Source organism: Dermacentor albipictus, chromosome 8 (genome assembly GCF_038994185.2).
Source record: "Dermacentor albipictus isolate Rhodes 1998 colony chromosome 8, USDA_Dalb.pri_finalv2, whole genome shotgun sequence".
NCBI classification, from domain to species: Eukaryota; Metazoa; Arthropoda; class Arachnida; order Ixodida; family Ixodidae; genus Dermacentor; species Dermacentor albipictus.
Window position 1 is genome coordinate 121,266,804 of NC_091828.1, and position 13,184 is coordinate 121,279,987.

A 13,184-nucleotide genomic window follows, 5' to 3' on the forward strand; every position below is an offset into this window, starting at 1 on the left:
AGCACGAGCGTCGTAGGTGCGAGAAGGTGTCTTGCGTACACCCAGCAACGAAATAAAATAAGCGCCACGCGACTTCTGCAACACTACCGCTATTCGCGCTTTTTTTTACGATTTCACAAGTTAACACCGGGTGTAGTTGCCTGGAATTAAATAAACTGAACAGTGTACTTTAAATTTAGCCGCTGACGAACAAGAAGCATCAAGACTAGCCGAGTGCCAAGCTGTTTGGAGATCTCGCGGGCGGAACGTTGTTTGAAGACACCGAAAGATTACTTCAGGTGCGGGAACGTTTTGGAGATTTGGTTTTTGAATCCTCGTAAGATTTTGAAATTCCCGGGCACTACTAAAACACAATGGAAGAGCCATTCTGTTGGGATGGCTTCGCCATGCTGCAAGGTTGCCACCGGCGCAGACGGCAGTTATTTCAGACAACATAATGTCTGATTATAACTAAAACACAGTGCAAGATAGTTCTACTTTAAAATAGAATTGACAAATTGTGTTTGGACAAGATTACTAGCAATACAAATGGGAAAGTAGCTAGTGAAGTAAGCTTATAGAAGACATTTCTTTCTAGAAAGATATTCCACTGTATAATAATAACAACAATAATAATAGTAATAAAAGGCAAGCAACATCTTGTGAAGTGCTTTATTAATGTGTTAAGAGAGTCTTGCACTTCATGATGGCAGCACAACAGGTTCAAGGAGTTCAGTCCACAGTAATGAAACCTGAAATAAACAAATATTCGGTAATGGCAATTAGAGAGTGATCGTTAACTGGATAATAAAATATTTAAGTTGCACACACTCACTGCTCAAAAGCTTTTAAGTGATTATTAACATGCCATTCTCAACCTGTCATTTCTTGTGTTGAAGTTTCCAAAGTCTTTTCTCTAGGGGTAAGTGACATTACATATCAACTATTTGTATTTGAGAGGGGACTATTCAGCACTCTCAAATATTTGAAACTAATCGAATATTTCGGAACAGCTGACTGTTATAGGTTTTAATTATTACTGTTCTCCATTTGCTAAAAAAGAAGTATTGCAAGTTATCACAAATGAAATGACAACAAAAGTTTTTGAAGGAATAAAGAGACAAAATGAAGAATGCAAGTTTTGTTTTTCAGTTTAGCAGCAAAAGACTACATGACAACCTGCGAGATCTGCTTGTAGTTTGTCATTTAGTGCTTAGCGACCATCGATCAATTCGTTGTCCCCGCCGTGGGGGTCATTGCCCCTTGCTCCGGAAATCCAGTTTGCCTGGCCATGGAGGTCATTGCCCCCTGCCCTTTCTTGGAACTGAAGCCGCTGCCCAACTGGGGTGCCTCCACTTTTATGGGCAAACTTGCTTTTACTTTTGAATGAAGCCAGTGGACTCTCTGTTCTCAAGCTATCAAAACGTTTGTTCCTTGCCTCTGCTAAACCGAGCTCCCAAGTGTTTCTGGCAGTCTTATCATGTAGCATTTTTTAAATCTTTAACGCTATGACCAGTGATGTCTTTCTTGCAAGGGGCTTTTTTAACTTGCGTTTACGACAGAAATCCTTTGGTAGCTTTTTTTTTTGTCGCACAACTTTGGATTGTTTTTTGTCAACCATTCATTTGGCGTTTTTGTAAATCCCCATTCTGTAAAACAGTTATTCCTCTTTGGAGGTGTTAAAGAACTCCAGGTGGTCAAAATTATTCTGCAGTTCCTCACTACGGCATGCCCCATAATCAGACCATGGTTTTGGCACTTAAAACCCAAGAATTGAGTTATTATTTTTAGAGGTTGTTTGCGACCAGAATCTAAACACCAGCTCCAGTACTATGAAATTTAAGAAAATACTATTGTAAATGTTTCCTGTTTCCCAATATTCATACCTACTAAGTGTAATCTTTTTTGTGTTCTAGGAATGTGTGGCAGATTGAGCTTTTACACATAAATATGATTCAGTACTCCCTTAAGAGTAGTATTCCCATAAGAGGACTGTTCCTGCACTTGTCTTTTGCGATGACTTGTTCTTATGACACATTGCTATGGTAGCCTTAGTGAAGCTTGAAGCCAGGCAAAGAAAGAGCTTCTACTTTCAATAATGCCGTCATAGTTCAGCTTTGGCAGCCCTTTCTAATTTTTGTTTTCCAATAGGGCTTTGAACAACCTGAGCATGTTGTAATTGTTAGCGTACTTGTCCATTTCACTGTAGCTATAGTCATACTGGTAACAAGATTTACTAGCAAGTTCAGTTCTGTTGAAGTCACTGCTGGGTTCCCGTTATCTTGGAGCTGCCCATTTCTGCCATACTGGGATTACTTCTATGTGGACATTGCTAACAATATATAAAGCAGTAAATCCAGCCTTGTGATAACAGCAGTATATCAGATTAGAAAAATGCACACCTGCACTTGGATTTTTTTCTCGCTGTTATTGGCATGCTATGACTGTTGCAAGCACTGAAGAAGTATCTGGCATCTTCTACATGGATATCCGAAGCAACTACAGAGGCTACCCGCCGCGGTTGCTTAGTGGCGATGGTGTTGGGTTGCTAAGCACGAGGTCGCTGGATTGAATCCCGGCCACGGCGGCCGCATTACGATGGGGGCGAAATGTGAAAACACCCATGTGCTTAGATTTAGGTGCACATTAAAGAACCCCAGGTGGTCGAAATTTCCAAAGTCCCCCACTACGCCGTGCTTCATAATCAGGAAGTGGGTTTGGCACGTAAAACCGCATAATAAAAAAAACATTAACTACAGAGGCTGCATAAGGTCGATAGTTGTGTGTCACAACCCACAGACAAGGACACACTGAGAGCTGAAAGAACTTGTCACAGGCAGTGCTGGGAGAGTAAGATTGAAAATAAAATCATAAATACCTACGTGTATCATTTCGGAAAAAGGTACAAAAATGAAATTTTAATTCCGGTCTTTTACGTTCCAGATCTACAATATGATCATGAGGGTTCTTTAGTGTGCACGTTAGAGAGTTCTTAATGTGGCCACCACAGCCAGGATTGAACCCACAACATCGAGATCAGCAGCGTAATGCCATAGCTAATTGGCATGGGGAAAGTGCAGCACTTGAACTGTATATAATTACGAGGTATTTTGGAGAACAGACGTTGCCTCTCACTACAGCTTGTATGCGTTAACCAATATTTCATGGCCAGCTCAGCACCTCCTCCTACAGTGCTGCCTCCTAAGCGCGGCCTCCTATAGGCTGCACTTCCCTTTAAAAGGGTGATAAAAGAGATGGATACACTCACAGAGTACAATAAGCAAGCTTCGGCTGGAGGCAATGTCCATACCTTATCTAATCTATTAAGATAGACAAAGGCATTGTCAAAACTCTTAGCTTTTAATGAGGTATATTTAATGTTCTCCACAGTGAGGACATGCACAGAGAAACCACATTATCTGGGAGCTTATCAATGAAGGTCAGCTTGCACGGCTGTGTTTGTGTGAAGACTTACCACTTTTTCCATCGGAGGCATTCCTTCTTCGGGCACCTCAAGTTCAAACTTGCCACCATAAGCTGGTAAAAAAAAAGAAAAGAAATTTAAGAATGTTTCACATATAAAGTCCTTAGGCTAGAGCCACACAGATACAGCAATGCGAAACCAAGAAAGTGCCTGCTGAAAGAGTGACACCTACATTGTCTTACAAAAAATTGGTTTGGTAAAATTCCGAGGAACATATGTTCCAGCGTTTACACAAGCAGAACAGGATTCGGAAATGCTGCTTGATGTTGTAGTTGTAAGGCCACATTGATCAACAACTTCTTTTTTCACCTTGTAGATTTATGTAAAACTTGTTTGGTCAATTCGTTTCAAGCCTGCTCTTAATTAATTCACACTAGCATTGACATCTATGACTGTCAAGTTGAGCCTCGTTCTAACAAAGTCACACAGGAAATGAAAATACTTTCAAACAGCCCAAGTTATAAGCGTATGTTCATTACATTATAATTACCAGTAATATCTGGTAATTTTTTACATCTGTGTTTGTTACATAGAGGTTCAGCTCTACATCGCTTGGTTATCCCAGATGGCGGTACAACTGCCTCAGAAATGGGATGGGCCCACCTTCATCGCTAAACCAGGGATCTTTATCTTTAATCTAAGACATTTCCTTTTTAAAAGCACCAAACTGGATTCTTTCTAAGCACCGAGTTTCATTCCAGAAATACCAGGGAGAAATGTGGTTCTAGAGTGTATGTGTGTGCATCGTCGAACATGGCAACAAATATGAACGACCCGCACCTCCAAGGTTGACTAAAACTGCATTATGAAAGAAGTTGGTATGCTTACTCTTCTTGGCCTCGGCTTGTCTCAGTTCAATGCGCACAAAGTCGCTGACAGGGTTGTGTTGTAGAACCTTTCCTTCCTAGAAGAAAAAATTGAGAATTAAGCACCACCTCCATTCTACATTTCAGTCACTCTTTCACCAAGAAAAAGAAACCTTATTCTGCGCAACATTCACGAGGAAGGAAACAAGTCGACAGAAAAGAGCATTAACATTGACCGTTCAGTTTCTTTCTTTGGGGGGGCTCGCAAAGCAATATATAGCCCGAGGCGAAAGGGTTAAAAAAAGAAGAGAAGGTAAATTTGTATTACCGTTACTCACATAAACACGACAAGAGCACATGGCAAGGCTAGCATAACGCTTGTTTTACACAGACAGATAATCCGTCTCACTATCTGAAAAGCAATAGATGGGGAGCTAACTCACAGAATCCCTGTCGCACATATTTGGGCTGCTTCACAAATTTCTTGAGCTCTCTGGTCCTCTTATTTTACCACAATCACGCACTTTTCAAACAAGGAGAGGCGCTGTGTTGTCCCCTCCGAAAGAGTCCGGAACCACATGGACATCTTGCTCCGCATGCTCTGGCTTGCAGTGACACCGCAAAGGTGTCGATTCTTTTACAAAAGCGATAAAAGCAGCACAAAAGCGGCAAACGCCTGCAGTGACCATATCTACGGCCGACTGTCGAGAGGCACATGTGAAAATGAAACCATGCACAATGACCATGACGTATTTCCTGCGCCTGCAATTGCCTCAGGTGCCTGAAGATACACAAAAAGCATGGTGTTCGAGATTGGCCTCCACTGGCGACGATTTCATTTCGTCACCGGTTAGTGTTGCCAGATTGCTGTACAGTTCAACCGTGATAGAAAAAAAAATTCACACTTAAATTTAGCCAGCTTCCTGTGGGAAGCATGTGGTTTAACGTGCAATGCATAACTTGCATTCACAAATTCGGTGTCATGGCCCCTTTGGTCTACTTGGACTATGCAGAATTTTAGAAATTGCCTGTAGCAGATAATGCGCTTCTAGTTCTTGAGCTTAATTACTCAGAGGCAGGCTGCTTGCATGAGAAATTGAAATGCAATTAACAAATTTTAATTAATTAGATTTTCAAGTAAATGCTTTACGGCACATACTGCAATTTATTAAGTGCAGACAGAGAGCTAGCAAGCCATATCTACTCGGAACAAGATCTTTCTCGCTGCACCAGTACCCAATGCGCTGAGGCAATGATGTATGCATAAACAATGCAGTATTAGTATTCGGAACAGACTGCAACCTGTTCTCTTGCAATGTAAAATGACAATTAAAGGGCCATACCTTGTAGTCGGACACATTCGGACAGTAGTTGGCATCCAGTTCCAGTATCTGTGTTAGGAGTAAGGACAAGAGAAACATGTCACTTTGACTAGACACTCAAGCTATGGCAGCAAGCTGAATACAGTACAGCGTAATTACAACAAGGTCTCAGCTGGCACAAAACATTATTTGCGATATCTGATATCAAATATAATATTTTGATAGCAATGATGATAAATAATGATATCTGAATGCGAGTTTCGTTTTACTGGCTTTCTGAGCTCGAAACGGCTGTTGTGGAGTGATTTTCGTTGATACAGAATCAAACCAACTTTTGTAATGTACTCTCAAATTTAAGGCAGCAGCAGCTCGCAAGACAAACACAGATGAAAACACATGAAAAACACTATGTTGCAAAAGAAAGGCATGAGAAATAAATAAAAATAAAGCACAAGTCGTTTTCCATGTGCTTTCTTCAGTGTCCATGTCATCAGTGGTCTTCCCACCTTGAAAATTAATGAAGAACTAGCCAATGCTTTCAACTTAATAGTATCACGTTCAACAACATTCTCTTTACTTAATTGAAATTGATTTTTTGGACCGCTCCATTATTCTGACATTTCTTACGGACCTCTTCCATGATATGAAAATAAGACAACGACTGTCCTTTTTTGCTTGCGAGGTTGAATTTCAACGTAGCTAAATTTCAATATAATGAAATAAAGTGTTGATTTTACTGTTACTGTCATATATCAACGTTTAACTGTATTTCTATCATTAAGTCGTACCAGTGAGCTCAAGTTGGAATACTACAGCATTTAACTTGAACCAACGCTTGCTCACCTTGAATGCTATGATGTCTCCCACCTTCGGCGGCACCTTGAGCTTCGGGTAATTTGAGTAGTCTTTGACTTGTTTGGATGAGCCGTCTGTACAGTCACCACTTGACGGTGCCTTGTGGTCCTCCACCAACTTTTGGCAATGATTGCAGAGGCACGTGTTAAAAAGACAGTACATTTTATAGGCACAGGTGATTAGGATTCCTAGTGAATCAGAACAAACATATCATGAATACTTCCTGAATGACCTTTCTGTGAGCACTGGTAGATTTGTACACTTGATTTTCCCCACTGCAATATGCATAGTACATTTGATCACAGAGTTCATGTCTATGTAAAGGCACTATGCTCATGGAATAATAATAATAATAATAATAATAATAATAATAATAATAATAATAATAATAATAATAATAATAATAATAACAACAACAATAATAATAACAATAATAATAATAATTTTACTAATCGAACATGAAATGGGACAGGTAAGCTTTAAGTAGAACACTAAATAAGCACAAATACTCGAGAGTGCAATGTCAGTACAACAAGCTCTATGCAGTCAGGACACAAGCCAAATTGTGCATCAATTTTTGACATGTAACTGTGGCAAAACATAGAAACAGCTGCGGGAAAAAAAATCATACGTCTGCAGCTCATTTGATCTTGCAAGCATTTGCAACCAACTGAGGTGTATGCCAGGGTGAGTTGTTAATACATGCCAAAAAGAAGGAGAGCGGGGAATGCAATAAATAACAGTATGATGCAGACGCGAAACACAACAGAGCAAAACCACAGTACCAGGTGTTGCGTTCTTACATCAGTGTTCTCCAGATTTTGTAACCCTGCTAAGTTAACACTAGGGGTGCTTGAACAGTGAAGTTTCCTAATAGAAATGAACATCAAATACTTGAGAAACACTACCACTGAATATTGAATTTAATATAGAATGCTTTCTCATTTCTGAGGCATATCCAAAATTAATTTTGCTGAGTCCGTTTGGGGGGAAAAAATGCAGGCTTATATACATTGATACATGCATGTAATACTGCTCACAATTAAAAAGTCTAGATAACTGGGGAGTTTACAAATGATAAACAAATGCTTTGAATTATGTCGGGCATCACACCGAGTACTAATAAAACGAGGGAACAGCACGCAGATGTACAAAGAGTATTGTGTTTGATGAAAGGGAGAAGTGTGATATTACAGCACCGTACATTGTTTTAAAGAGATGCAAACATGAGACTAACGAAATAAGTCGGAATAAATTTGCTATTGAGCCTGTATAAAAGCAACCCACTCTTAATGTATGACTGGAAATTATTGAGCAATAGAAATCTGGCCTGCATGCACGCATTCAGAAACTAGTATCCCAGTGCGACAACCGCAGCTGTCATGCAGCAGATACATTCGGAACAGTCCTCATCACATCTATTGCTCTGTCTTCCTCGAGACTCCAGTAAGTATTTTTACCCATTGCCGGACCTGCCAACCTTGGAATATGAAAAGTACTGCAGTTGAAGCCGAAGGTTACTACAGGGGTCGTGCAGAACATTTGATACAAAATTCAAGGAGGGGGAAACAAGCGCTATTTGTACACATACACACAAAAGTAGCGAAATCTCTGTCTTAACTGCAATTTCTTGCAAGTACGCAGCTGCCGAGCCAGACACATGCTTCAGGCTCTTCAGGTCACTCTTATAGGTTGGCTTAATGATGTCAACCGCTTTCTGGCGTGACGGCAGGTAGTGCTCGACTTCAGCCGGAGCTACTCGTCATGTTAAAGCCAAATGGCTCAAACTTACTTTCCGCCGGGCATTTCTAGAGCCTACAGCTCCATAATGGAGCCACGATGGCTGCGCTGTGAATCAACTAGCAAAAACGACACAATGCTGGCACAACTTGGTCACTTAATCTGTCTCTGTTTAGCTCCGCGATGGTAGTGGTGATTAAAACAAAGCTCTTATTATTGGCTGGGGACAGATACAGTGCAGTCATTAAGCTATGTTCTCGAAAGAAAAGGATCATTTCCCGAGAGGCAGTGTCCACGGCATAGTCCCTATGCAGAGTTTGTTACTGTGAATGTTCAAAAGTCACCCACAACCCCAGTTCTAGAAAAATTCAAGGAGCACATTTATTTCCAAGGAGTTTTAAGGCCCCCTGAATTTATTTTTCTAAATTCACGGGTGTTCAAGGATTTCAGGGAGGCGTACAAACTCTATCACTAAAACATGGCGAGAAATACCAAACACTGTTTCATTAGGTACTCAACATCTTCATTGTTTATTAAATATTTGCTGACTTTGTACAGCAGGGACATTGCAACTCTGCAACAGTCACACCAAGAATAATCTGCAGCGCAGACAAATCAAAATGTTTATAAAGTTCTACACATAACGGCACAGAAACTTTTGTTGCTGCTATACGCTGATTCTGCAAGTTGGTGTCGCTGCACCAAGGGGGGTTTGAAAAACTGGACTCTTTAAAACTGGTCAGCATCTGCATTTGTCATTGTAAATCCAATTTTCTCTAAACGAGACGTAAATAAAACAAAAATTGTAGAAGTAATTAATGTCAATGTTGAAAAAAGTGAAAAAAATTTCAGTATTTTACGACAAAATCAGAAATGTTGGTAGGCATGCATTATATTGTTAGGAGGAGTGCTTAATTACGAGGTTTTACAAGAGGTACAGGGATTGATATTTCACACCTCCACCAAAAAGATGTTATAAGGAGTATCTGATCGGCAGTAGCTAGTTGGTGGTTGTCAAGCTACACAGCAAAAAACATAGGCTTCCACGTAGCTTGAGCATTCAGTCACTGCCACATCATCGTCTTCATCACTAAACCGTGACAACATGACAACATAATCAAAAAGAATGAATATCCGACAACTTCAAATAGTGAATTCTTGAATCAAATACTGATTGAATAGCACAGAATATTCATACTATTCATACTCGAAATTTCAAATATGTGTGCGTCCCTAGTTGATAAGTCTCATCCAAAACATCAAAGAAGTCTACTGGGAGCAGATCTTGTTTCACTACCTTTTGAATTGTGGCTTTCGGCGTGGAAGCTTCTGCAGGGGGAGGGACGGCACCATAGCAGCTCGCTGCAATTGGTGCCCACAATGTTTGACCATTTGTGAGCGAAGGCCGACTCTCCGGCTCGGCGCTCTTTGTTGGTGCAGCTGCGCTAACAGCGCAATGCTGTTCTTCAACAACCATGGACAGGGCAATCTGCTGAGGGGCTACTCCATCTTCCTCCGACATGCTGCCATCGAAACGAAGGTGCTTTCCGCTTGACGAGTTTGTATGAGCTTGCTGTGGAAAAGCGCAGATCATATCTGGTGGTGGCAAGCTTGGCGGTGCGGTGACTTGTGCTCCTTCGTCTGGCTTCTTCTTCTTGCGCCTTGGCCTCCGCTTCTTCTTGGCAGGACTTCCAGATCCCGCCGGGCTGGGATCTGGAGTGGGAACGGGCCATCCCGGTGCGCTCCCTACGCTCAGATCCTGTGGGGTTGAACAGATTGGCTCGTACTCGAATGTGGGCGAGCCCTGCAGCTGCGCAGCTGGAAAACAAGGCTTTCCACCCTGCTTCAGCGTTGACGACGTCGAAGTGGAGTCGTCGTTCCCGGGAGCGCTTGAAACGTGGGCACCTTCAACCTCGGGTGTATCGGTGCTCTCTGAGGGTTCCCGCTTTCTCTTCTTCTTCTTCTTCTCCTCCACAGGTTTACCTGTTGCTGTTGTTGGACCCGGGTCATCATTGGGGTGGGAACTTGAGTTGGATGACTGCTGGGCAGGAGTGACAACTCTAACAAAGAAAAAAAAAAGAAGGCAGAAGATCAAGAAGCTATCTTATGGAACAAACACCACCACCCACGTGCGTCAGCTGGTGTTACTGCCCAACACTTGAGCTTGTACCCATGTTATGTAAAATTCGACAAGAATGTAGTATTGTGAAAAAAAGAAGGAATAAAAATTATGCAGATACAATGCACATGTTGGAATCTAAGTGAAGTTAAGCCTTCATGAAGTGGTCATTCTATTGTTAAATGTCTAAATTCAATGTGTACAATTGTCTTTCTTTATCAAATGCAAGGAATAATCTCTTGCTATATTTATGTTTATGCACTGTACGGGTGGTCAGAACGTTAATGTTGTGCCACGTTTATGTTTACAAAAGGGAAAATTGTCATGCACCTGACTGTAGCATGAAGCTACAAAGGGTTGCATCGCCCTTGTAATGCCATCTGCTAGCTTTGTGGTTAGTTCAGATGGTAGAGCGACTGCCCTGAAAAAGTGTTGGTCCCGTGTTTCGCCGAACAAGGATCAATTTTGCTTTAGCTGCGAGAATTTCTTTTTGAGAAACCCACATAAGTTTCCTTTGTAGCTTCGTGTTGTCCGGTGGATGGCCATTTTCGCTTTCACAAATTATCCTCCACTTCGCAGGCTTTTGCCGAACTGATTTGCCATGCTTATGAACTTCACCATTTACAAGCTATGCCCAAATACAAACAGCAGTTCACACAGATGCACGCTAAGTTATGACACAGTTATTCTTACAGGTTTTATGAACAGATTTATTGTTGGACAATGCGGAACGTCGGTGCACTTACTGGCGCCACTCTCATTGCTCAGAGTTTTGTGCTGCACAAGCAAGAGCTGGGGTAGCCCAAATTTTTACCCCACATCTTGCACCACTTCAAATATTCTTGCCAGAGGCCTTTTTCAACGCATCAGTTACCAGAAAGCCTATGTATACAGTGCAAGTGATGGTGGTCTACCACCATCATTTACACTTGACTCCTCGAAGAGGCAGGGAACTTGTTGAGTGAGCTCCTGAACGACACTTTGCAATGCGGCGAACGTGGTTTAAATCATAGATCTGGGACCTCACAGAGGTGTGATGTCATGCTAATGTGTTTCTCTCGCATTTACCGCAATATTTCCACCTAACTATTTTTCTTCGTCCAAACAGCAAGGTCCTGGAACGGTCTGCCCTCTGACACTGTGCACACTATACTGACCCTAGCAAATTTAAGGAAACCACATCAACGACATTATCCAGTGATTTTGTTTGCGCTCGCCCCAGTTGAGATATAACAATGAATAAAAAATAAAAGGAAAGAAGAAATGTCACCCATGCAGAGTTCACGCAAGTTAAGGGTGCAGTCTCTGCACGTGCGCAAATCAGCACTGTAATGAGTCTATTAAGTTAGCGAGATGAAGTTATCGTGTGTTGTTTCCATGGAACAAACTTTGCAAGGTCTTGGGTGTATTCAGAAAATGTCAACGTGTATTGCCAGTTCCTCAAAAGCTTTCAACATTTAAGGCGCCCTTCTCATCAGATCTGTGCTATTGTAACTTAATTTGGGGTAACGGAGCAAAGCAATCCATAAATAATCTTCTAATCCTACATAAAAAGGCCTTGTGTTCTGTTGGAAACCTACCATTTAATGTACACAGTTCAGAACTATTTGTTAAATATAATGTAATTAAATTAAACATGCTATATGAGTACACTTTATTTCTTTCCTTTAGAACTGATACCACAAAATGTCCCGGTTATATATGCAGTGTAGCTAGCTTGCAAGTAAATCCTTCTTCGTGCCTAAACCGACCCTCGGAACAATGGTACGTGCCACGGCCGTACACGAACTATGGCTTTCAAGAGTGCAGCTTATTACTTGCCAAAGGCATCAAATAATTTGAGTATTTCTTATGAAAATGTCCGCGCATTCTCTAACACTTCTGTTTTTAGTATGCAGTGTTAAATGTGTTCTTAGTTAAGTTCACTTTCTGTAAAATGGTTTTCTGTGTATGTCATGTGCCATTTGACGCTGACGTTGACATGTATTTAACTTTTACTGCCATAGCGAACTGGGGACGTAGGACTGGTCAAGCTGTTTCTAATGCAGCCTTTTTCCTCGTCCCAACCACTTATCCATTTATGTGAAACTCCATGTATGTGGGAAATAAAATGAACTCAACTCTGGCCGACCGCCGTTCGTTTTCTTGCCGCGATGACAACCGAGTTTCCCCACATGCCTGGGGTGGTGTGGCCTCGAAGTCTTTCGTTTTCTTTCTCGTAAAGTGCCATGTCGATACATTTCTTTTTATTTTCGAACCGGAATGGAGTTATGTCTGACTCCGCAAGCTTACATCGACAGATTCATTTACGCATGCAGCGGTGAAAAATCAAATAAGACGAAGAGCGCGACCGACGCGTCTAGTTAAACAGCACCGGTCACTGAAAAGCTTGACAAAAAGACCACTCAAAAGGCAACGATCGCTGAAAAGCCTGCCATTTGTTTGTGTTTTCCAATGCAGCACAGTGCCTTGAGCAAAGATGAAGCTAGATCGTTTGCGTGAACAAACTGTTTTTCTCAGTTTTTGTTTTATACCTCACGGTATCTTTGTCCCTCAAGATCTGCAGGGGTTCGTCAGGTGGCAGCCACGCATCGTCGAGGTAGAGCTCACTTTTCTTTGGAATGCCGTACTTGGTTCGTATCAACTTCGATAACTGTTTGATCGTCGCTGTCTGCGCTCTATCGACGACGATCCACACCAAATTGTGAGCGTCGCGGTGTGGAATCGCGCACCGTAAATCCAACTTCACTCTAATTACGGAAGCGGCCTCCGCCATTTTTCAACAAAACAGTTTCGTTTTGAAGCGCGCGCCAAGTACTCTACAGTGTGCGTGGTAGTATAGTGATTCGTTTTCGAATAATTCTTCTAATAAATGTCAG

The 13,184-nt window shown here is 41.6% G+C and overlaps 1 protein-coding gene across 1 annotated transcript; it reads right to left on the bottom strand.

Moving 5' to 3' along the window:
* Positions 1-633: 633 nt before the first annotated feature.
* On the bottom strand, positions 634-13,105 carry LOC139049125 (coilin-like). Its single transcript, XM_070524353.1, has 7 exons — positions 12,840-13,105; positions 9,484-10,246; positions 6,435-6,563; positions 5,613-5,660; positions 4,292-4,367; positions 3,455-3,516; positions 634-731 (listed from the first exon to the last, which is right to left on the bottom strand). The coding sequence occupies exons 1-7, from the start codon at positions 13,079-13,081 to the stop codon at positions 681-683; spliced, it is 1,371 nt and encodes a 456-aa protein (XP_070380454.1). The 5' UTR covers positions 13,082-13,105; the 3' UTR covers positions 634-680.
* Positions 13,106-13,184: the final 79 nt, after the last annotated feature.

Excerpts from the sequence above, each read along its gene's own strand:
- LOC139049125 (XM_070524353.1), bottom strand. The coding sequence starts at position 13,081 with ATGGCGGAGGCCGCTTCCGTAATTAGAGTGAAGTTGGATTTACGGTGC. Across the intron at positions 5,661-6,434 it reads GAGACATCATAGCATTCAAG|ATACTGGAACTGGATGCCAA; the intron begins GTGAGCAAGCGT and ends CTCCTAACACAG. Across the intron at positions 732-3,454 it reads TGCCTCCGATGGAAAAAGTG|GTTTCATTACTGTGGACTGA; the intron begins GTAAGTCTTCAC and ends TGTTTATTTCAG.